The sequence below is a fragment of the Podarcis vaucheri genome (assembly GCF_965113315.1).
Source record: "Podarcis vaucheri genome assembly, chromosome: 14".
Taxonomy (NCBI): Eukaryota; Metazoa; Chordata; class Lepidosauria; order Squamata; family Lacertidae; genus Podarcis; species Podarcis vaucheri.
Window position 1 is genome coordinate 6,234,486 of NC_138752.1, and position 21,771 is coordinate 6,256,256.

At 45.3% G+C, this 21,771-nt stretch overlaps 1 protein-coding gene across 3 annotated transcripts; it reads right to left on the reverse strand.

The window, feature by feature from the left end:
- Positions 1 to 431: 431 nt before the first annotated feature.
- Positions 432 to 21,176, reverse strand: MINDY2 (MINDY lysine 48 deubiquitinase 2). 3 transcript variants are annotated; one of them, XR_014213410.1, is made up of 10 exons: positions 20,179 to 21,176; positions 14,018 to 14,075; positions 11,002 to 11,093; positions 10,065 to 10,223; positions 9,431 to 9,533; positions 8,253 to 8,395; positions 7,220 to 7,393; positions 6,264 to 6,452; positions 5,159 to 5,278; positions 3,902 to 4,000 (listed from the first exon to the last, which is right to left on the reverse strand). XR_014213410.1 is itself a non-coding variant. In XM_082198507.1 (9 exons), the coding sequence occupies exons 1-9, from the start codon at positions 21,001 to 21,003 to the stop codon at positions 3,875 to 3,877; spliced, it is 1,869 nt and encodes a 622-aa protein (XP_082054633.1). In that variant the 5' UTR covers positions 21,004 to 21,173; the 3' UTR covers positions 432 to 3,874. The 3 variants fall into 3 exon arrangements, 2 of the variants coding, with proteins under 2 accessions (XP_082054633.1, XP_082054634.1); XM_082198507.1 differs by lacking the exon at positions 5,159 to 5,278 and having other exon boundaries at positions 432 to 4,000; positions 20,179 to 21,173; XM_082198508.1 differs by lacking the exon at positions 5,159 to 5,278 and having other exon boundaries at positions 432 to 4,000; positions 11,029 to 11,093; positions 20,179 to 21,172.
- Positions 21,177 to 21,771: the final 595 nt, after the last annotated feature.

Below are 21,771 nucleotides of genomic sequence, written 5' to 3' on the forward strand. Positions count from 1 at the left end.
TTTGACTTTCCCCCCTTTTTTTTGCTGGAAGCCTTGTAAAGTGGCTGGGGAAATCCAGCCAGATGGGCAGGGTATAAATAATAATATCCTGCACCTGCTGGCAGCTACCTAAAACTAGAGCTGGATTGCATGGTGGGCAAGGTCTTGTTTATGGCTGCAAATTGCCTGTAAGGGAAGCTTGATTGCTTTTGAAGCTACAGCACCCACCCCTTGGAGCTACCTTTTAGATCATAGGATTGACATTGTTCCACAGGTGTCTCTGACCTTGTTTGTGTAGGTTCTCTTTGGTTTTTAATAGTTCCATTGAGGAGGATGTAGGCTGAAGCAATAAAACACACAATTAGCAGGATGCTACAGTACAAGTTCAGCAAGGGCAAACCAGACTGTCCCCCCTATGGGTTTTGTTCTTTGCTTAAATACTCCATGAGTCATTTCAGCAGTTGAATCAATTTTTATTACATGAGGAAGTCACTTTTAAGACTATTAAAAATTATAAATATATATATTTAAAAATTAGAAAGAAAACAGTGAGAATGCCAACAGTTGTCAGCTCAATACATCAAAGTAGGTTGACAAGATCCAACAGAAAACAGCTAGCTGCTGATCACAGTGTAAATCCATGCAAAGTATCTGATCAACTAGAAGCCAGCCTGTGGCTGAGATATGTGGGTTGGAATCTAAAGATGGACAGAAGCTAGGAAGTGCTGCTGTATTTGCTGCCTGAAGGTTGCACATATGTGTATTTACGGAGTAAGACGGATACCGCCCCCCGCAACACACTAACTGAGCAAGCCATATGGGAAACCAGCTTTCAGTGGTTCTACCCCACGGAGTGGGAGCTTGTGTTTCTGAATACTGCAGGCAGAGGTGAACTTGTGTGCTATTTCCCAGCCAGTAATAAAGAGAAAAATCCATACGATTGGCTCCAGCCACAATGGTTGCACAACATTCACTCCCGCTCTACAGCCATAAGCCAAAAACAAAAAGAAACAGCTGCAGTGAAAGAGAACTAAGACATTCTAATTGTTAAAGGATGCCATTTAGGACAACTGTCATGATTTTTTTCAAAAGCAACGTCTTACACATAAGTGCCTTTTACAAAATTATAAAAGTATTTGGCAGTGCTTTAAGTGGTGACATTGATGAATCTCTGCATTTATAACATCAATTACATAGCCACAGCAAAAAAGAAAAGACCCTACACTCCTGCTCTACATTATTAAGCTTTGATAAGGCAAAAGCCTGTGTTCATTAAGGGCCTTAAGTCTTTCCACACCCTTCACTCTCTACATAATCAAGTCTTCTGGAAGTGATGTGATGTTTTGTTTTTAAGAGGCAGCAGAAGGGAAATACATGACAAGCATGTGTTTTTGTGTTAAACTTGATTTTGCTTTCAAGTTAAAAGCCTAGGCTAAGTCTCTGCAGGAATGATCAGGAACCCCATCAATGGCAGCAACCTTATGGAGAGGTATGCAGCCTTGAGCACCAACAACACAGCGTGGCCCCTATTACTATGCCCCCACCAGCTACTCACAAATGCAAGCAAATAGACCTGGGGCTAAAAATTGGGCTGTTATGGCTAGAAGACATAGATACTCCATCTTTCCTCTCCGCAGCTTCTAAGAGGCTACTATGAGGCTCTCCGAACACCACCACCAACCACACAAGTCTGCCAAAAACCTAAATGGTAAGATCATGCTGTTAGGGCAAATCCGCATCTTGAAAAGGTTCTGCATGCTGCACCAAAGAATGAGATTGTCAACATAAGGCCAGGCATGACCTCAGAGCTAGCACTCCTAGAAACTACCTCTTGCCTAATGGGAGGAAGTCATAGCTCATTGCACACAACAGGCCCTCCATCTGCTGGAGCTTTCTGACTCCACAACACCAGCCACATCATAGAAATCTAACTTCCTTGATATTCAGATAAAAGCAAGAGAGTCATACCCTACTGTAAATGAAGAGGGAACAATGAATAGGAGCATCAGGCATTTCTTTCACTATGACTGACTATTGCAATTGCCAATGTAAAAACAGACTGGAAATGGAACAAACGTACACTTAATGTAAACACCTTCGCATTGTTTCTGCAAAAAGAAAAGCCTTGATACAGCTTTGTGCTAACGTATGTGTTAAAATCTCATCCATAATGTAAGATGGCACTATTGTCTAACAGAGGGTTAGGGTAATGTGCATATGTGAAATAAGATACTCTGAAGTAGTACAAGAAGAGATACTCTTTAAAATGTTATGCAATACAAGGGTAAATTCAGTTCTGAATAAAGCCATTCTGTTTGTTCGCAAATTTGCCAGAAATGTTTACCTTTCAGACCAATGGTTGAAGGCCAGTATTTTAGACTTAATTTAAAGGGGACAAATAAACGCACCCTGTCAAGCAGTAGGCATCTCTCATGGAAATGACTTTGGCTAGAACTAACTTCAGGGCACGGCCTCCCCCTCATCTGAGACTTAAGGTATTTTGGTGCTGCTGCAAAATGGAAGTTAGAAACAGGGTATCTAATTATTAGACTGGACTCTCTGCTCCTAAAGGAACTTCAGGGGGGAAAGCATCCAACCCTCCCATTTCAATGGCACCTTGTTACCAACCACCTCAGTAGAAAGATTGCCACACTGAATGTTAGGCAGGGGTGAGGTCTGTCTATAGATGCAATTATCCAGGCTTTGTGATTGTAGCAAGTAGCCTCTACGGACTGACATATAAAGTTATCAAAAGGATGAAGGCCAACGCCTTCCTGGTGAGGATGGCCTGGAATTTCCTCCCTCTGACAGTAACATTCAATACTATCAGTACTATGAGAAGTAGCATGTTCATTTGTACGCTGTCCTCTATAAAATGTGATTACCCAAAGTTCTACTTTAAGTGTTTACAGCCAAGTATCTTTTCCAAATATTCAATGCTCCTTCCCTCCATAACTGCCTTGTAAGTCCCACCAAAATCCAGGAGATTCGTTCGCATATGCAGTTAGGACCACAGCCCCAGAGCACAGTGGAACAATTTTCATACTCTGTGGAAGTGTGCTTTAGAGCTGCATGGACATGATACAGATTATCTACCTACAGTACACTTGATAAGGCATATAATCACACACATCCTCATATTACTCATCCAAGGTACTTTGGGTGAGGGGGGGCGAGGCAAGTATCAAGCAATTTTAATTCCACAGATTACAGCACATCAGCTTTTCCTTCCAGTCACCTACTCCTGCATGGAGGAGATCAATAAATAATAGAACAGCTCTGGTCTCACTCATCTGTATTGAACAGAAAAGGGCCAAGTACAATGGTGAGCTTGACTCAAATATGGTACAAGCCTCCATTTCTCTTGCCATTTCTGAGTAATCTTAACCAATACTTTTCAGACCCAGGTCTCACCTAGGTTGAAGACAGCTCAGGGGACACCTACCCAAAAGCCAATAAAACAGGTGAGCTACAGGCTGCGAGATGCCCAGAAGCCTGAAAGATTGCTTTCACACCATAAATGGTCCTCTTGTGGCAACTGATGTACAGACCTCTGGCAGAAGCCCAATATGAGAACCACTTAACTCCTTTCATCACAGAGACAAGCAGATTTACTAACAAATATTTTGAGTTAGTTATGTTCCAACAGGTCAAAACCTGTGGCAGTGTGGACTCCCCCTCCACAAAGGTGGTTATTTTCTCACAATGCATTGAAGGCAGAGGCAGCCTCATTAAAATCCCTCTGAAAGAGAGTGTGCATGACTTCAATGGTCTTGGGGGCACCATCCTCTGTGGGGCTATCAGGCACAGGCGGCATGTGGAGCTTGGAGTCCTTAGAATTCCTTGTTTGTGTTTCAAGGATATGTGCTTGGGTCCAGGTAGAGTCCCCCTCCTGTTATAGAATGGCACAGCTGTTCTTCTCTTTCTCTCGCTCTTTTTCTTTCTCCCGAGGTTCTTTTCTTTTCCGCTCACTACTCCCAGATTGTCTTCCAGTTGATGGAGACGCAGCTCCTTGCACTTGCTATCAATAGGAAAGGGGAGGGGGAAAGGCAGCTTATTTATTTGAAGTATTTTCATCCACTGCTCAGGCAAAGAAAGGCTCAGAACAGATCAGCCAGGCATCATTTATGCTTAGAAACACTCATTAAGGCCAACTAAGAGATACTGTCCACACTGCTGAACATCAAATGGTGACCAGCCAGCCAAGTTCATCATTGGAGGGGGGACAAGGGAGTGTAGTATACTGTCCCCAACTACTCCCCACCCCATTAGAAATTTTCACATTTCCTTTTCTGGAAGATGGAGGCCCACCACTCACTTCAGAATTCACTCCGTGTGAACTTGTTGCAAAGAAAGTGATTCTTGTGCCACCATAAAGACAAAGAAAGATAGCCTAACAACTTTGTGTTCCATTCCTAGGAAAGGTGGCTTGTCAGCTTCAGGCAGGCCTTCATGAAGCAGATTATCTAGATCCATTTCATGAAGTTGCCTTTACTCTTTTGTCTGTTGCCTCACATCTTTGTTCACAGCACCATTGCCACACCTGTGAGCTATTTGCTGAGTTTCTGTGGGATAAATGACTACAAATAGCAGTTTGTATGCAGCTGGACAAGTGAGCTTTGCTGTTTTTGTTCTGTTTTGTAATTCCCAAATGTACTCTTAACTGTATTTTCTAATTGTATTTTCAGAATATGCAGGTTTGATTTTATGCTATTATTTTTAATTACCGGTACTTTAATAAATCTACCGTTTCAACCCTGATGTAGCTTTTTTGGAAGCCTTATTACTGAATCCAGTTTTCATAGCTACTGAACAATTTTTGTGGACCAAAGGTACAAGAACAGACAGTCTGGTTTTTTGCTCTTGTCCCAGTGTATGTCATGCGATATCTGGTAATGTTATGGGAGTTTCCTGGTCCAGCCTAGTTGGACCAGTGTCATGGTGGCAGCTGCGCTACCTTGCAGAGTTGGTTTTTCAACTGTGGTTGCTTGGCACCTGCCAAACCAACAAGGGCTGGTTCCCGGGGTTTTAGGAGTCCAGTGCTTGACACTAACTATAAAAAATAGTACCTTAATCCCCCAAGATGGTACCAAACACCCCATGTTAAAGTCCATGTCATTGAAAGAAAATATGCCAATAGATGAAAAGGGAGGGGAAGCATTAGTTTACATTAGGTTACCTCAATAGATATGTGATCAGTGTCAGATAGCAGGCTAAATTAGGAATATATTGGTGTATAACATGCAGAAGACAGACCAATCCTCAGCCTCTAAGAAACAATTTCATCCATAAGTGAAATCTAAAAAATAAAAATTTCCCTCGCATTATTTACAGATTTTGCACTGTGTGTTCCGCATTTGTTCAGTAATCATGTATGTTTTTCAGGGTGTGAAACCTACAGCTACCAACTGATTTTTACATATTGTCAATTATTTTTGATGTAATTAAGGATTTATTTATTTTTATTGAAAACTACTCATTGCCAGCAGCCAACATGGCTGATCATTTTACCAGGGCCACCGCTACAGGCCTATGCAGGCATGCCAGGCTCCCCCCAACATTGTGGAAGCCCGGAACGTGCCATGTCACACCGTGGGAGGAGGCCTGTCGTGCCCAACAGGGCTTGCTGTGGCTGCAATGCACTCTCTGTTGGGCCCTCCCACCACTGCGATGGTCTCCAGTGGAGCTCGCCACTGCAATGGGAAGGCACAACAGAGACTGCTGCTGCTGCCGCCGCTGCTACCGCGGCACATTCCATTGGGCCCCATTTACTCCCAAGGGAGAAAAGAACCCCTGAGTGTCCACTGATTTGCGATGTGTGCATTTGCTGGAGAAAATTGCAAATGGGCCTTGGGGATACAGGCTCTAGCAACTCACTTTTATGCCAAACAATGGCAGGCAGTCAGGCCTGGTCCCTGAAGTCCTCAGGAAGGCCTCTCAAAGCAGACCCTAATGTATGTTCTAAGGACTTCTGCCCCAGATGGCGCCATACCTCACATCAGCTGTCCAGCTACAGAATTCTTTGGATAAATTTATACCTCGCCTTTCAGCATTACACTTCCAGAACTCTTAACAGTTAACGTCAGATCACTGGTCCAGTGAACTCAGTATTGTCTACAACAACTGGCAGGGGCTCTCCGGGGTTTCAAACAGAAGTCTTTCCCAGCACTACTTTCCCAGCTCTGTCGCTGAGCTACAGCCCCAACCAACTCAACAGGAAAAGCTTCCATGCAAGCATGCAGAAGACAGGACTACAAGGGCCACCAGGAGCCAAACTTCCATACCTGAACCTGAGCAGCAGCGGTGGCAGCGGCAGCTTGCTCCTGCTCCTGATAGTACTGAGAAGCCCGTCTGTCCTCCTCTTCCTGAAGTTTCTTGGCAAGTTCAAGGTCACTGATTCCTTCTGGTATCTGCTCCCAATTAATGTCTTGGCTTTGCTGCTCTTGTTGCAAGGATAATGCCATCAGATAATCCTATTATGTAAATCCATGGTGAACACTGCTTTAGTTGGCACAATACAATCAACCAGTGAAATTGTATCCACCATCCAAATTTTCAGCTTCCTCCATAAGCAAAAGAAATATCACTTTCAGCAGCTGCATGAAATGAACTGGGTAAAAAATGGCTGGGCACCATGAAGCCCTGACTTGGTTACAAGTTGTAACTGCTGGATCACTCAGCAGCTTTTAGTGTACAGAATCTAGCAGGCTTTTTGTCCATCCTCAACTCATGCTTCCAGATATCATGGACAAAAGGCATCTCTCAGATACTTCCTGCCTGCCCTCAAGATCTCAAGGACGGAGAATGATATTTCAAATAATCCAGTGTCCTTATAGATGTCTTTAAAAGGGCATTAGACAAAGTCATGGATAGGGCTCTCAATGGCTAAATGTTACTGCATGCTTCTGGGTATCACCAAATGTTGGAAGACAGCAGTGCAGAGGGCTGTTGCCCTCTTCATGGGCTTCCCGGGGGCATCGGGTTCACTGTTGTGGGGAACAGGATACTGGAAAAGGAAGGGCTTTCTGTCTGATTCAGCATGACTCTACTGAGGTTCTTAAGAAACGTAATGTTATGCTACATGACTACATAATTGAAGCAGACATTGAGTTCTGCCTAGTTTATTCTGCTTTCAGAGAATCAAGAGGGAAAAGGAGGCTGACACAAGGCACGATTTACATACAGCGCTAGTGGGGAAATTGCATCCATCCCAAGTACTGAAAAGGCAAAGCAAATCTACCTGGTCTATCTGATCTTGCTGTCCTCTGTATACTGTTTCTGGATCAGATGGAGGTCGTAGATGGAATTCAGAATCACAGAAGTTTCCATCCCCATCTACATTGTGTAAGCTTTCCCAAACAACTTTGTCTTCTGTAAGGAAACCCTGATCTGTCACCAGGAGATAAAGCTGGCCCTAAACGAAAAGGAAATTCTTTTACACATGTGTTGTTGGAAACTAATTTGGATGGGGTTGGGAGCGCTGATTCCTGCTAATACCATGTCCATTGTTTGGGATGAAGGTAGTGACCATCTCCTGAGTATTTTTAGCTTTAGGAGCCATACTTGTGGAGTCTGCAACCTTGCTGCACAGTTATGCAACTTTCCATAGTCAATCATCAGTTTATAGCTATCAGCTAAAATTTCACTTCTGCGACTATTTCATGCATTATTATACTTCCTCCAGAAGCGCAGCTTGCCATAAGTTGTTGGATTCCAACTCCCATCAGCATGGCCAATGGCCAGGGATGATGGGAGTTGTATAGTCTAACAACTGGAGGGCTGCAGGTTCCCCACACTACAGTCTCTGAATGTACCCAGCAGAGATTCAAGGAGACATGGCACTATCTAATGGCATAACAGTGTGCAGATGTGGATATCAACTTTGTACATTTTGATATACAGGATTCTAGTAAAAGAAGGCTGATCATCAAGTCACAGCTACAACCTTGGAGAGAAGAATTAAAACTGAACTACTTGAGCATACATGTATGTGGAGTTTGAAAATATGCCAAAGGAAACACATTCAGAAGCCAACACACATTCCTCAATAGGAAAAGATCGGGGATGCCAGCATAGTCAGTGACATGGGACAATGTGACTAGTAGTTAACATATTGAAGGCCACAGGTTCCTCATCCCTGTTCTCGGGCAAAGCAGCCACATGACACTTTAGGGGCAAATGGACATCAACTAGGAGCAGGCCACAAACTCATGAGCTTCATTAGTTAACAAGCTCAGATAAAATACAGAAACTGTTCACAGCCATATATATACCTTATGTTTGGTCATGGTGCTAAAGTGGTTGTTTCTAAAGAACACACATAGTTCTCCTTCTTGAACAGTGGAAGTCAACTCACATAACCCATGGTAGGTCAACTGAGTGGCTGTGTTGTTTAGGAACTGTTCTGCTATGGAACCTGCGAAGAAAGGTGGGTTACTGAAATTTAAAAATACAATATTAAAATCAGTTTAAAACAATTACAGTCAAGAAAATAGGGTAGATCCCCACACACACACAGTCAAAGGCCTGTGTAAAAAGGTGCTTCTTTAGCATATGGCTAAAACTATACAATGCCAGAGACACCTCTTATAAACTGCCACAGAAAAGACCCTCTCCCAGGCCACACACACACCCAAAAATTATGAAGGGTAGTGGAAATACCAAAAGCAACCCCCCTGTTTATCTTCAGTACAGACTCTTGGGCATTAAGGACGCATATTTCAGATATTTGGGGCCTAAACCTGCTGTACTGTAGTACCCAGCTAAGCATGACATTTATCTGAAAATTGGAGAGTGTCAGCTTAGAACCGCATGGAGGACAAGACAATTTCAGTGTAAAACAGCTGAGTTAAGGATGGTTTGCTGATAAAATAAAAGGGAATTCAATTACTACAAAGCCTGCTAGACTCAAATGAGATGAAGAGGTTGATTGTGAAGCAGAGTTACAGGCTTGCTTCTAGGTTAAGTGGCCACTGGATTGCAGTCACAGACTATTCAATGCTAGTCCGACTCAGAGCACACCCATTTACGTTACTGGACATTAATTGTTCATTAATCTCAGTGGGTCTACTCTGAGCAGGACTTATTTGAATTCTACTCAATAGGTCTATGCTTAAAATCAGAGATTTCCCCCCCAATACGCCTCATTCATGCATGTGACCAAGATGGCTTTATAACAACCGGGTGGGGCCACTGCCTTCATGCTCTGCTTGTGGGCCTCCCAGAGACATTCAGTTAGTTACTATGGGAAACAGGATGCTTGGTTGGACGGGCCCCAGCAGGGTCCTTAAGTTCCTATGGATTCTATTCATGTCAGCTACCAGTTGCTAAAGAAGGACAGCACTGTCTTAATGCTTCTGACTGGTCTATGTTTGAAAAAAGGATGTTGGATTAGTTGGACATTGATACGATCAAATAGTGTTTTTCTAACATTCTTAAGCAATTCACCCACCTTCGTCAACTAGCTTGGTGTTGTCTGACTGCTTACAACAAATTATTTTCTCCACCAGCTGATTGTAGCTGCAGTTACCAACTGCTTTCACAATGTCAGCAGTCTGCGGGGGAGAGAAAAAGGTACACCAAGCTTGACTGATATTTTGTGTCTATTATGAGAAAGACAAGTTAATGCTACCAATAGTTAAAAACACACTACTGTGATGGCACACACAGGTGGAATGATATAACGCTGTATTTTCCAGTACACAATGATGACTAAAACAATATGCAACTGCCCATCCACCAGTATCATTCTTTGCATTATTCTTTTTTAGGAAGGGAGCTGGGTGACTACTGGAAAGGTTTTTGCTGTGGTGGCACCCACACTCTGCAATTCCTCAAAGCCACATTTTGGACCTTCCATGCTATTTCTTAGTTACAAGAAGGCAGCTGTACTGATGCACTTTTAGTGGTGTTTAGGATCTGTAAAAAAAAATAGTTACTATATTTATCTTTGTGTTTATCCGTTGTAGCTTTTAAATGTTCACTTAAGTTCTTATATGAACTTGTTTTACAGGCCATCCTCTAAGCTGGGGACAAATTCCATAAACCACACCCATAGGATTAACACATCCCCTCTCCTTGCTTACCTGGGGATCTACTAGCCATCCATGGTATAATGGAATATCAAGAAGGTCAAACACTATGCATTCAGGTGTGTACTCAAACACTCGTACACCAGTGAACCTCACATTCACATCAAGACCTGTCTGAAGCTTATGCAAGATTGCCATTGCATCACTCATATTCTGCCAAAAAAAGGAAAACTTAACTGTTTGCATCAGTCAACACACAATACCAGTATTAATAACAGTATTTTAAAAACAGAATACAGAAAAAATCTGAAGCTGTTGAGTTCTTAATGCTGTATGAAGACAGTAGAAAGTATAAAAAATTATCATTTACAGTAGGATGAGACTTGACCAATAATCAGATTATAACCTCATTTACCAATATGTTAAAACATTGCCAAAGGACATAAAGTGTCCAAATCTTATAACCCTAGTTTCTGAGAGCAATAATATCCACGAGCTTTTAACAAATAAATAACATTTAACACATTTTACTGATTCATATTGAAATCTACCAAGGGTTAGCAAATGCCCATCATTAAAAAATTAACTGCTTCAGGTTTTTCAGGAGAATCAGGAAATTCTCAACTCACTGCAAATTTTTTATTGGTAATTTATTCCCTTCAAGTTTTTTATTACTTAAAAACTCTAGGAAAGTAATGGAAAACAAACTTATTACAGAGAAAAATTAAGCCATCCTATCATTTGTTAACTAGACTTTAGCAGAAAGAAGAACTGTAGGTTAATTCACTAAATAATTTCATCTCACAAACAAGATAAAGAGTGTAGCTCATGTTGCTATATGTAATGCATAATTCTTTAATGTAGCAGTCTGTCTTCCATTGATTTACTCTTGCTTTTAATATGATTAAACAGATGCTTTAACTTTACAATATGAATGGGGAGGGGGAGAGAGATTAAGTGGTTTAATTCACTACTAGAAAATGCCACTTACTCTTAAGAAGAGCTTGTTATTTATTACCTGCTCATAGTTTAAGCGCTGAATTTCAGATATTTCTTTTGGTTTTGCATCAAGGATATAGTCCCCTATAAGAAAACAAAAGATTCTAATTTGAAAGCTGGAACTTTATAATCAAAAGCAATCTAATCTTGTTAAAGCTTTATTGGTTCTTTCACAGGAAAAAAACCTATCAATTAGAGGAGATTAGTTGTGAGAGGCTGTAAAGATGCAAGCAAATACCCAAAATTAGAAAGCTGCTGCTTACTAGCATGAGTCAGCTTCCTTTCAGGTATGCCCTGAAAGACAAAGCTGAAATTTATGAGACAAATCAAGGAGTGTATTTATATGCTGAATAATCTGTTGCAATAAAATTAGTTTTTCTAAAAACCTGTACTTTGACCTGCCAATTTCAACTTTTGAATCATTCTTGTAACTGGAATGTTGAGCCTTTTGTTATTAAATGGTGTGTTTAGATACAAGAAGAGTGTCCAATACTTGTCCTCCAAAGGTGTGCAAAAGTGATTATTTCTGCCTTGATCAGATCACACCTGGAGTACTGTGTCCAGTTCTGGGCAACACAATTTAAGAAGGATATTGACAAGCTGGAATGTGTGCAGAGGAGGGTGGCCAATACGATAAAGGGTCTGGAAACCAAACCTTCTGAGGACTGCTGCAGGGAGCTGGGTAAGAGGAGACTGAAAGGAGTGAATATAGCCACCTTCAAATATCTTAAAGGCTGCCAGAACCAATGGCTTCAAGTTACAAGAAAAGAGATTCAAGTTAAACATCAGGAATACCTTTCTGACAAGTAGAGCTGTTTTGACAGTGGAATGGACTCCCTCAGGTGGCAGACTCTTGTTCAGCGGAGACTTTTTAAGCAAAGCTTGGGTGGCCATCTGTCATTGATGCTCTAATTCAGGCATCCCCAACCTTCGGCCCTCCAGATGTTTTGGCCTACAACTCCCATGATCCTTAGCTAACAGGGCCTGTGGTCAGGGATGATGGGAATTGTAGTTCAAAACATCTGGAGGGCCGAAGGATGGTGGTGCCTGCTCTAGGTGATATTCCTGCTTTTGGGGGGGGGATTGGACTAGATGATCCCTCAGTGTACCTTCCAACTCTACAGTTCTATGATTAACTCAAACAGAGAGAGAGAAATGAAGTGGGGAAAACATTAAGATTTAAGCTAACCTTCATTAGCCTGGAGCCCTCTAGATGTTTTGCACTATAACTCCCATCAGCCCCACCCAACCTCAACATGGCTCTGCTGGCTGCAGCTGATGAGAGTTGCCCTCCAGATGTTTGGGACTGCACCAGGTTGGTGAAGCCTGGATTAAGCTTTGGCAAGAGAGTCATTCTCCCTGAATCATGCTTGCTTGAGCTTTACATTCCCTACTCAAATTTGAGTGGCTTCTTCTTGTTTATATCAGCTTTAACATCTATTTTAACACTTCAAACTGTTATACTCTTCAGTAACATAAAATATTTTAAATTGTGCATTCAAGATTTTGCTTCCAGCGTATCAACCTTTTATCACCAATTAGCAACCACAAAAACAAATACTACCTAAAGAGCAACCAATAGATTACTTCTTCTGTAACAAGTGTGGAGAGCTGCCAAAACATCTGTCCCATGGTGCATTCCCTTCCCGCTTTTAGTCTCTCCTCCTCAGACCCCCCCAAAGCCCACTGTGCTGCCTTGCAGGGCAGCAAAGAAGACACCTCTCTTCCTCCTCCAGTACAGAAATACAGTGAGCTACTTGAAAGAAGTGACTGATCTTCCCCTTTTCTGGCAGCTCACTTCTTCCTTCCACTTCTTTTCCTCCACATTCACCACATAAGCCAGGAGAAAATGGGTGGCCCCACTTTCTTTTGGCTCTGGACCAGCCCATGGCTAGCATGCAGCCCAAAAGAAATTCCCACTCCCATCCCATTAACAGGGAGCAGAAAAGGTTCCCTGACCCTTGCTATAATGTTCCTACAGTATATATCAATCAGTGAATCCTATATTACTGAGTAGCATCCCTCAATTTTTAGCTGTTAAATTATTCCCTGGAGAGAAAACCAAACAAGTCTATAGTATTCTGAAGTATTTAAGGGCAGAATGAGTCATGGCCCCTGCAAATCCATTCTATGAAATTAAAGTGGAGCCGCTGAACTCCCTCTGCAGAATGAACCAATACATTTCAGGACTGCTGGACTGTGAATACTGCTTCTTAGCCTACTCAGTTCCATTTTAACCAAAGAAAAATCTGATTTCCCATAGAAATCATGTCAATTGTAGCAAGTGTTGGGGATATTTTCCTTTTCAAATTTAAAGAGACAAAATGCAAGAACAGAAATAACATTTGCAGTCTTACATCACCCAAACTAACCAAATCAGTGAGAAGGGTAGGGTACAAATCCCCAGGCCCTTGTTTCCCAACCATGTGCCAAGATCCAAAGTGAAGGGCCAGTGGGAGGAGAGAAAAATAATAGTCTTTGGTAGGCAAAGGTGAGCTAGTTAGTATAAGGTAAAGGAACCCCTGACCATTAGGTCCAGTCATGACTGACTCTGGGGTTGTGGTGCTCATCTCACTTTATTGGCCGAGGGAGCCGGTGTACAGCTTCGGGGTCATTTGGCCAGCATGACTAAGCCGCTTCTGGAGAACCAGAGCAGTGCACGGAAACGCCGTTTACCTTCCCGCCGGAGCAGTACCTATTTATCTACTTGCACTTTGACGCGCTTTCGAACTGCTAGGTAGACAAGAGCTAGTTAGGGCACCAATAATTAGAAGCTATGTATAGCTTCTAGAGGAGTCCTTCAGTGTCTCACTCTAGCATGGCCAGGCTTCTCCAACCCACAAGCTGACTACACCCATGATATTTTAAAGTTAACAACAGGCTCAAGGCTAATTTAAACGTTCAACTACTGCCAAGCAGGCTATCCTGCCAGATTCTAAACAATCCTTGCTTAGGAATTAACCATTTTTCTCAATACAAATTACACATGCAGTGTTATTAGTACTAACCTAAGTATTCCATCAACTGCTCAGCAGTTATGATTTCCATCATTGGTGGCAGTTTCACCTGTGAGAGAAGAGAATTTAAGCTCAATTGTTTTTCCACAGTACTTAAAAGACAATAAAAGTTTGTAAGAGTTAAATATCCAAATTTGCACTGTAGATGTAGAAGAGCCACAGATATTTTTGTTACATGTAGAAATAAGCCTGCCTATCAACTATTGGAAACCATATTAAAAATCACCAAGTAGTACAAAGGTCAACTCGCCAAGTGAGAGAGACACATTTCTCTGCTGCTTCCAAATTCCTACATCTAGGAAAAGCTGCTGAAGATATTATTATTCTTTTGATGATTTCTCTTTCCATGGATTGTTTTTACTACCACAGCTTAAGAGTTCTATATACTTCAGAAAAGCAGTATTAGTATTTAGTTGTCCTTGATATTGAAGCACCTCACAAGTTTAGGCTCCAAAATAAGTCCCTTGGTGTTTATGTTTCAGTCGACAGAGGTTACTCCTTTATATAGAACTATATAAGCATACTGCAAGTGGTCAGCAGAATTAGCACTGCATACCTGTTTTTTGTTGTGATTGCAAAGAAACATAAATGTCTCCTCAAATGCAGAAGCTATCATTATGACGTGCAACTTTCAACAATTTATATAAAGTCTGCATCAACACCTGGTACACAATCGAGACCCAAAGAGCCTTACCAGACTGGAATAGAGTGTGTGGCTAGGTCACTGTGGAAGTGAAATTACGGCAACATATGCATAGGACTGTCTTTCAGGAAGACTTGAATTTCATTGGGTCTCTTGGTGGAAACAAATCCCAGCATCACTTAAGATTCTGAATGCTGGGCTACAGATGAAATTATCTGAGCTGCTGAACTGCTATGCTTCTCAGAGCTATTAATGTATGTTTGAACTACTGTTCAAAGCCACATTAACAACGCTGAGAAGAATAGCGAGAAAGCAGATTGCAAATGGAATGTTTCAGGCAGCAGTAAGGTTAAAGAAGATGCATTAGTTGACAAAGTAATTCTCTCTTCCATGGAAACTTTCAAAATGGAGAAGTTAATGTTCAACATAAAAGGATGCCATATGTACATACTCCTTTACTGTATATGGAGACCATAATTATTTCCATTTCTGTAAGATGCTGCACGCATTTCCAGAATGAGATTTGTTTGGCAAATAACTTGGTTTCCAAGATGGAACATATCACATTTTGTATCACATTGTTTGTAACAATGTTGTTTGGCAACGGCTCTCTGTGTTCTGAACAGTGCTGTCTGAGAAACAAGCTTGATTTAGGTTTCCAGCACCTTGCAAATAGATATACAGAGCTGAAAGGAATTTGCACACTCTTGCCCCATGCACTAGCCAGGGGACTAAAAGTCAGTAGGTTCCATGGGTTTAGTATGTGTTTTCCTACTATACTACACCTGCAACGTTTTGTGCAACACTACCCCCCTAACTCGGCAGGTAACAAATGCATTATTCTTGAAAACAATATCCCAACAGGAAGCCAATGTTCAATAGTTCATGTTTTACTTAATGAGAAAGTGTAGATGCAAAGAAACTGTTTGTGTGAGGCTTGTAACAGCACAAAAATGAAATTTCTCCCTGCTGCAATTCTACTGCCAAATCCCCAGCAAAACATGTGATTTTTACCACTAGGATAATAAACCCTTTTCAGACCAACCCAAGTTAATCTAATAGTAGTTGATCAAATTGGAGATAACATGAAAAAGCTTATCATGATAAACATGAAGAGCTTATCATTTGCTCCCAGTTTACCACTCCTTTCAGTATCTTTGGCTAAAGGCAATCACAGCCCTTCTCAAAACTAGCTTCTCTCTTGTACCCAAAATAGTCATACTAGATTACTTTATTTTGAGAACACTTTGTAAGATACTTGTAAAGCCTCTTGGGACTAAAAAGCAAAATATAAAATAAATGTTAGCTTCCTTCTGTACCTAGTCAGCCACCTAGCAAGAATAATACAGTGGTGCCTCGCAAGACGAAATTAATTCGTTCCGCGAGTTTCTTCGTCTAGCGAATTTTTCGTCTTGCAAAGCACGGTGTCGGAAAAGTTTTGGAAAAGCTTCAAAAATCACCAAAAACCTCAAAAAAGGCTACCACACTGCGTTCTACGAGTTGCTCCTCGAAGTCAAGTCGCAACTGTATTAACGGTGTTAAGAAAAAGGAAACAAACTTGCAAGACGTTTTCGTCTTGCAAAGCAAGCCCATAGGGAAATTCGTCTTGCGAAGCAGCTCAAAAACCGCAAAACCCTTTCGTCTAGCGAGTTTTTCGTCTTGCGAGGCATTCGTCTTGCGGGGCACCACTGTACTGTTAGTGTATTCTAACTGGCTGTCAGTGTCTTGGGTATTAAGGAAACAGACAAAATTCTTTTAATGGGAAGTCAACCTGGAACCTTCTGTAATCACAACATGGAATCAAAAACTGAGTTATGGCTTCTAAAACAGAAGGAGAGGTAAGAAAACAGTAATGGTGTCATTTCACACCTCCCAGCACCAGATTTAGGGTGGTACAGGTGGTTCCCCGCAACAGAGCACCAAGCCAAGGGAGCACAAAAATGAGGAAATCCATAATTGAGAAGATCCATTTGGGGTGCCACATTATAAAAGATTACCAAAGTCCATCCCTGCGCCTCCACAGACCTTAAAGAAGAGGAGTTTGGATTTGATATCCTGCTTTATCACTACCCTAAGGCAGTGTTTCCCAACCTTTTTTGGGCAAAGGCACACTTGTTTCATGAAAGAAATCTCGAGGCACACCACCATTACAGCCCCGTGACATCAGCGTGCAGCGTCACGCCGGGAGGGACATGAATTGCTAGCAAATTACATAATCACCTCCTTGAGGGCTGGCTCATCTTCTCCGAAGGCAGAACCCCATTAATTAACAGCACAGACTCACACCATAGCCAAGACGAGGGGGAAAAACCTCAGTCATGCACAGTCATGCACATGTGGGGGCTAAATGAGGACGAAGACCGGGCAGAAAGCAGGGTTCAAATCACCCCACCTGGCCAGGACAATCCCTGGGTGCTCCCTTGGGCCACTCGCCTGACCCACCTCGCAGGGCTGTTGTTGTGAGGATAACACGGGGAGAACCACGCGCGCCCCCGGGAGCTCCTTGGAGGAGAAAGCGGGCGATGAATGCAATGCACGAAATATATGAGAGGCGACCAGGTTTTGCAGGTGAGGGCCCCCCGCCAGCCTCCGCTTCCAACACCCGGCGCAACGACGCCGAAGTTTCCCCCCAGGCTCGGCTCGGGGAGCAGCGCTGCTCCCCCCCGGCTCCCCTTCGCCCTCCCGGCTCTCTCTGCCGCCCACTGGGGACCCCCCTCACCTGCCAAGTCCGGAGCGCCGGTGGAAGTTGCATGCATGCATGCAGGGCGCCGCGTTGCCATTGCATTGCACTGCACTCCATGCAACGCCTGCACGCATGCATTGCCTTGCACGCCCGCCAAGGGGTCTCCTCGCGGTCCGATGCGTCCCCTCCAGCGCGGATGCAGCATTGCAAAAATAAAACCCTCCCGACGCAGCCCTACCTGGGGGGCAGCCTCCGCCTCCGCCGCTCCGCCTCCGCGGGGATCCCCGGGCTCCATCCTGCCGCCCGATCTCCGCGGGGGCGCAGGCAGGCTGCGCGGGGTCTGCGCGGAAGAGCCCCTGCCCGCCCGGCCGCCGCCGGGGACGGAGGGGGAGAGGCCGGGTGCAGGGATGGAGGGACGGGTGGGCGAGCGAGTGAGTGAGTGGCAGCTGCCAAGCCTTGGCCGAGAGCCAGGAAGGGCCTCCCCGGAGGAGGAGGAGGAGTCGCAGAGCGGGAGGGAGGGAGGGAACCCCAGGGGTCATCTAGTGACGGCGCCCCAATCGAAAATTTGACTTAAAAAAAAAATCTTTCAAATTTTTTAATTTTTCCCGCGGCACACCAAGCAACATCTCGCGGCACACTAGTGTGCCGCGGAACAGTGGTTGGGAAACACTGCCCTAAGGAGTCTCAAAGCGGCTAACAATCTCCTTTTCCCTTCCTCCCCCACAACAAACACTCAGTGAGGTGAGTGAGACTGAGAGACTTCAAAGAAGTGTGACTAGCCCAAGGTCACTCAGCAGCTGCATGTGGAGGAGCGGGGACGCGAACCCAGTTCACCAGATTACAAGTCCACTGCTCTTAACCTTTACACCACGCTGGCTCTCTCATTGCTTGCCTTAGACGGAGTCAGCCTGTTGGACCACTACCTGCTATTAGCTCCTCCAAGTGGCAGCAACACTTGGAGTCATCATGTGAGGGGCTGGTTGGCTACAATTATGTGGCAGAACACATACATACATGCTCTTCTGCTTTTAGCTACAGGGGCATAGTTTATAGATCTCTGTCAGATGAAATTGCCCAGGACTATAGATGGGCGACAGGTCTGACTGTGCCTAAGGCTACTTGCTTCATATATTCTTTGTATGGCTTTTGTCAGTCAGGACTCACAGAAACTCAGTTCCGGCACCTCAGGAACTCAGGCATCTCTCAGGTGGGCACCACTGCTATTATTAGAGAAGAAGGGAGGTGTTCATGGTGAGTTCCAGCACCTCTTTTTCTAGAAAAATAGCACTGGTTCTTTTCAACATACTGTATGGGGGGAAACCTCACCTCAACAGCAAATACAGCTTTGCAAACAAAAGGTCCCACTTTCAGCTTCCTACACCACAGGTTAAAAAAGGTCGGATGGTGGGAATAAACTTTCTCCCATGTCTGAGAGGCTGAAGCAGGCATAGGCAAACTCCGGCCCTCCAGAAGTTTGGGACTACAATTCCCATCATCCCCAGCTAACAGGACCAGTGGTCGGAGATGGGAATTGTAGTCCCAAACATCTGGAGGGGCGGAGTTTGACTATGCCTGGGCTGGAGGGTAGCTACCAGTCACAGCAAACAATATTGGGCTAGATGGTATAGAATGCATTCACATGTAATGCTATGGGCTTAGGATGAATGTGTGGGCTCCCATGGAGGAGATCACAGCTGCCTTGCTCCCCCTCCCAGTCTTCAGGTCAGTGAGGTGCATGTCACACCTAAACTAATGTTTGGCTTAACACATTGTCCAAACCCAGACTCAGGATGAAATTTTGTTGATACAACTTTGAAGTTAAGAGGAGAGCTTAACTGTGAGCCTGGGTTTAGATGACATGACAAGCCAAACCTTGGCTTAGCAGCACACTGCACTGAACTAAGAGAACCAGGGAGAAGCAAAGTGGGTCTGAGCTCCTTTCTGACAGCACACTTGTGCAGGCTCAATAAACCATAGCTTGGTTAACCATGTGCAAACTAGATCCTATTTAGTATGAGACTGAACCTGGGACTCTACCTTCCCAAGACGAACTGCGGAGCTGTAGAAAACTTCCAAAGGAGAGGCACCCTGCCAGGCTTGCGGCCTGAGGCAAAGGGAAAGACCCCTGGTATGTATAGAAACGACTAGCAAGAGTGAAGTAAGTTGCACCTTACTTCAATTCTGGCAATGAGGCAGTGTCATTCCAGGAGCTGCATCGCAGGGTGGGACCCAGGTTGTGCCTCCAACCTCACAGCATCAGCCTCCTGGAGTGGCTATCTCACCTGCATTCTGCCCATACCCAGAGAGAAATTCACCTAGGCAGTTGTGCTAACTCCAGGAGGCCCACTCAGTATCTGTGGTCAGCATGCCCTGCCCGCTGGATGTTGAGGGGGCATTTGCACTAACCCGTCTCTTTGATTGCTGACAATCTCAAAGGAACATGCCAAAGTGATGTCACGCATGTGCAACCCGCACCCCCCAAATAATGTTGGGTGCAACTGCACCTCTGCACCTAGGGTGATCAGTTCCTGGGCATGGCAGACAAGAGAAGACATCCACACATGTAACAGAGGAAGCAGCCTTACAAGAGGGATCACACTCATCCTCTAGACCAATAGTTCTCCAGGATGCCACTGCGAAAGTGCTTCCTGGATTGAACCCACGACCTTATTGAATGCAAAATGCAGGTGCTCTGCCCCTGCCTGGGGGCCCTTCCCCCAAAGGATAAGGAAAGACGGCAGCCCTCCTGGCCAGTTTATCTAGGAAGCTGCCTGTCCCTCGGGAGGCCAGCTGGCCTGGTCCTTCTCCCCCAGCCCCGCCACGCACCTTCCAGGCCAGGAGCAGTACGTTCATGATGGCCAGGAGCGGGCAGGGCCCGTTCTCGTTCTGGGTGATAATGGGCGTGTTCTCCTCCTTCCAGCGCACCCACTTGATGTGGTAGACCGACTGACCCGGGAAGCGCTCCTTGGCGCCCGGCGGGAGGAGCAGGAGCGGCGATGGCGAGGCGGAGGAGGACGACGAAGAGGCGGCGGCGGCGACGGAGGCAGTTCCTGCCGCAGCCCCCTTGCTAGGGCTGACTCCATCCTCGTCGTCGTCTTCTCCGCCGGCGACAGGGGCTCTCCTGGGCGCCGCCTCCTCCTCGGAGTCGTCGTCGTCGTCCTCGCCGCCGCCGTTGAGGTCGGAGATGCTGGCCCCGTCGCAGGACGGCAGGTTGGAGAAGGAGCCGAGCGAGTCGGCCAGGCTCGCCGACTCCTCGCCGCCCGCCGGGCTCAGCGAGCCGGGCCCCGAGACCCCGCTGCTGCCGCTGCCTGGGGACGGAGCCGCGGTCGCCTCAGCCTGGGAGGGGCTTTCGGGCGTCGTCGCATCTCGGGCGGCCACCGGCCGCGGCTCTTCCAGGCGGGAAGCGAGGGACGCGGCCGCCTCTGAGAGGACCGTCGAAGAGCTTCCCGCCCCTCGCTGCTTCTCCTCCTCCCGCGTCTCCTCAGATGCCGCCGCCGCCGCCTCGTCAGGCTCTGAGGCGATTCCCGCCTCTTCCTGAGGGGAGACGCGACTCGCCTCAGGGGCGCCGCCGCCGCCGCCCCGCTCGAGCGCGCCCAGGGGGGCGGGAGGAAGCAGAGCTGGCGGGGGCGGAAGCTCCGCCAGGCCCTCCATTGCCCTCGGCGGACAGCTCCCCTCCCTCGGTCAGCGAGGCGTTTCCGCTACAGGCGGCGGCAGCATGAGCAGCGCCGCCGCCGCCGCCGCGATCGAGACGGCTGCTTCTGGCCCAAGCGGCCTTCGGACGCCATGACAGGCAGAGGCCACGCCCCGTCCCCGCCCTGCCCGGGGAGGGGCTGGCTGCGGGGCGCATGCGCGTGACGCGTGCGAAAAAGGGCGCGGTTTTGTGGGGAGTCCTCTGTCAAAGGGGCTGATTGTCAAACACAGGGGGACCGTTTGGGGGGGGGACAGACAGACACCCCCACATAGACACACACACAAGGCCGCAGCTTCCGCCCCCTCTGTTGCTGTAAGTGAGTTCCCTGATCTGGACCTTGTGCGGAGCAGAATAGAAATGAATTTGCTCTCCGCCTCAATAATGTGTGTCAAAGCTTTACAGTCTTAAGGTACTGTAGTTAGAAATAAAAGTTGCAAAACACAGAGCAACGCATTGGTTTTTAAACAAACTAGCGATGCTGTCCAAGTCTTCTTTGTAATCCTTAATGCAGTTTGAAATTAAAAATTGAAGGTCTCATATATATAATAAATGTTCATAAATGTTACAACCAAACACATACATAAATAAATATATAAACCACATGTCTCAAGCAGCACAGGAAAACAGTCCTGAAACCATTTTGACTCACAAGCTGACCAAGTGTTTCTCTGCAAAGAGGGAGGGGGTAAGGGAACCTTCCCATTGTCTCAGGAATTAAGAAATCACCA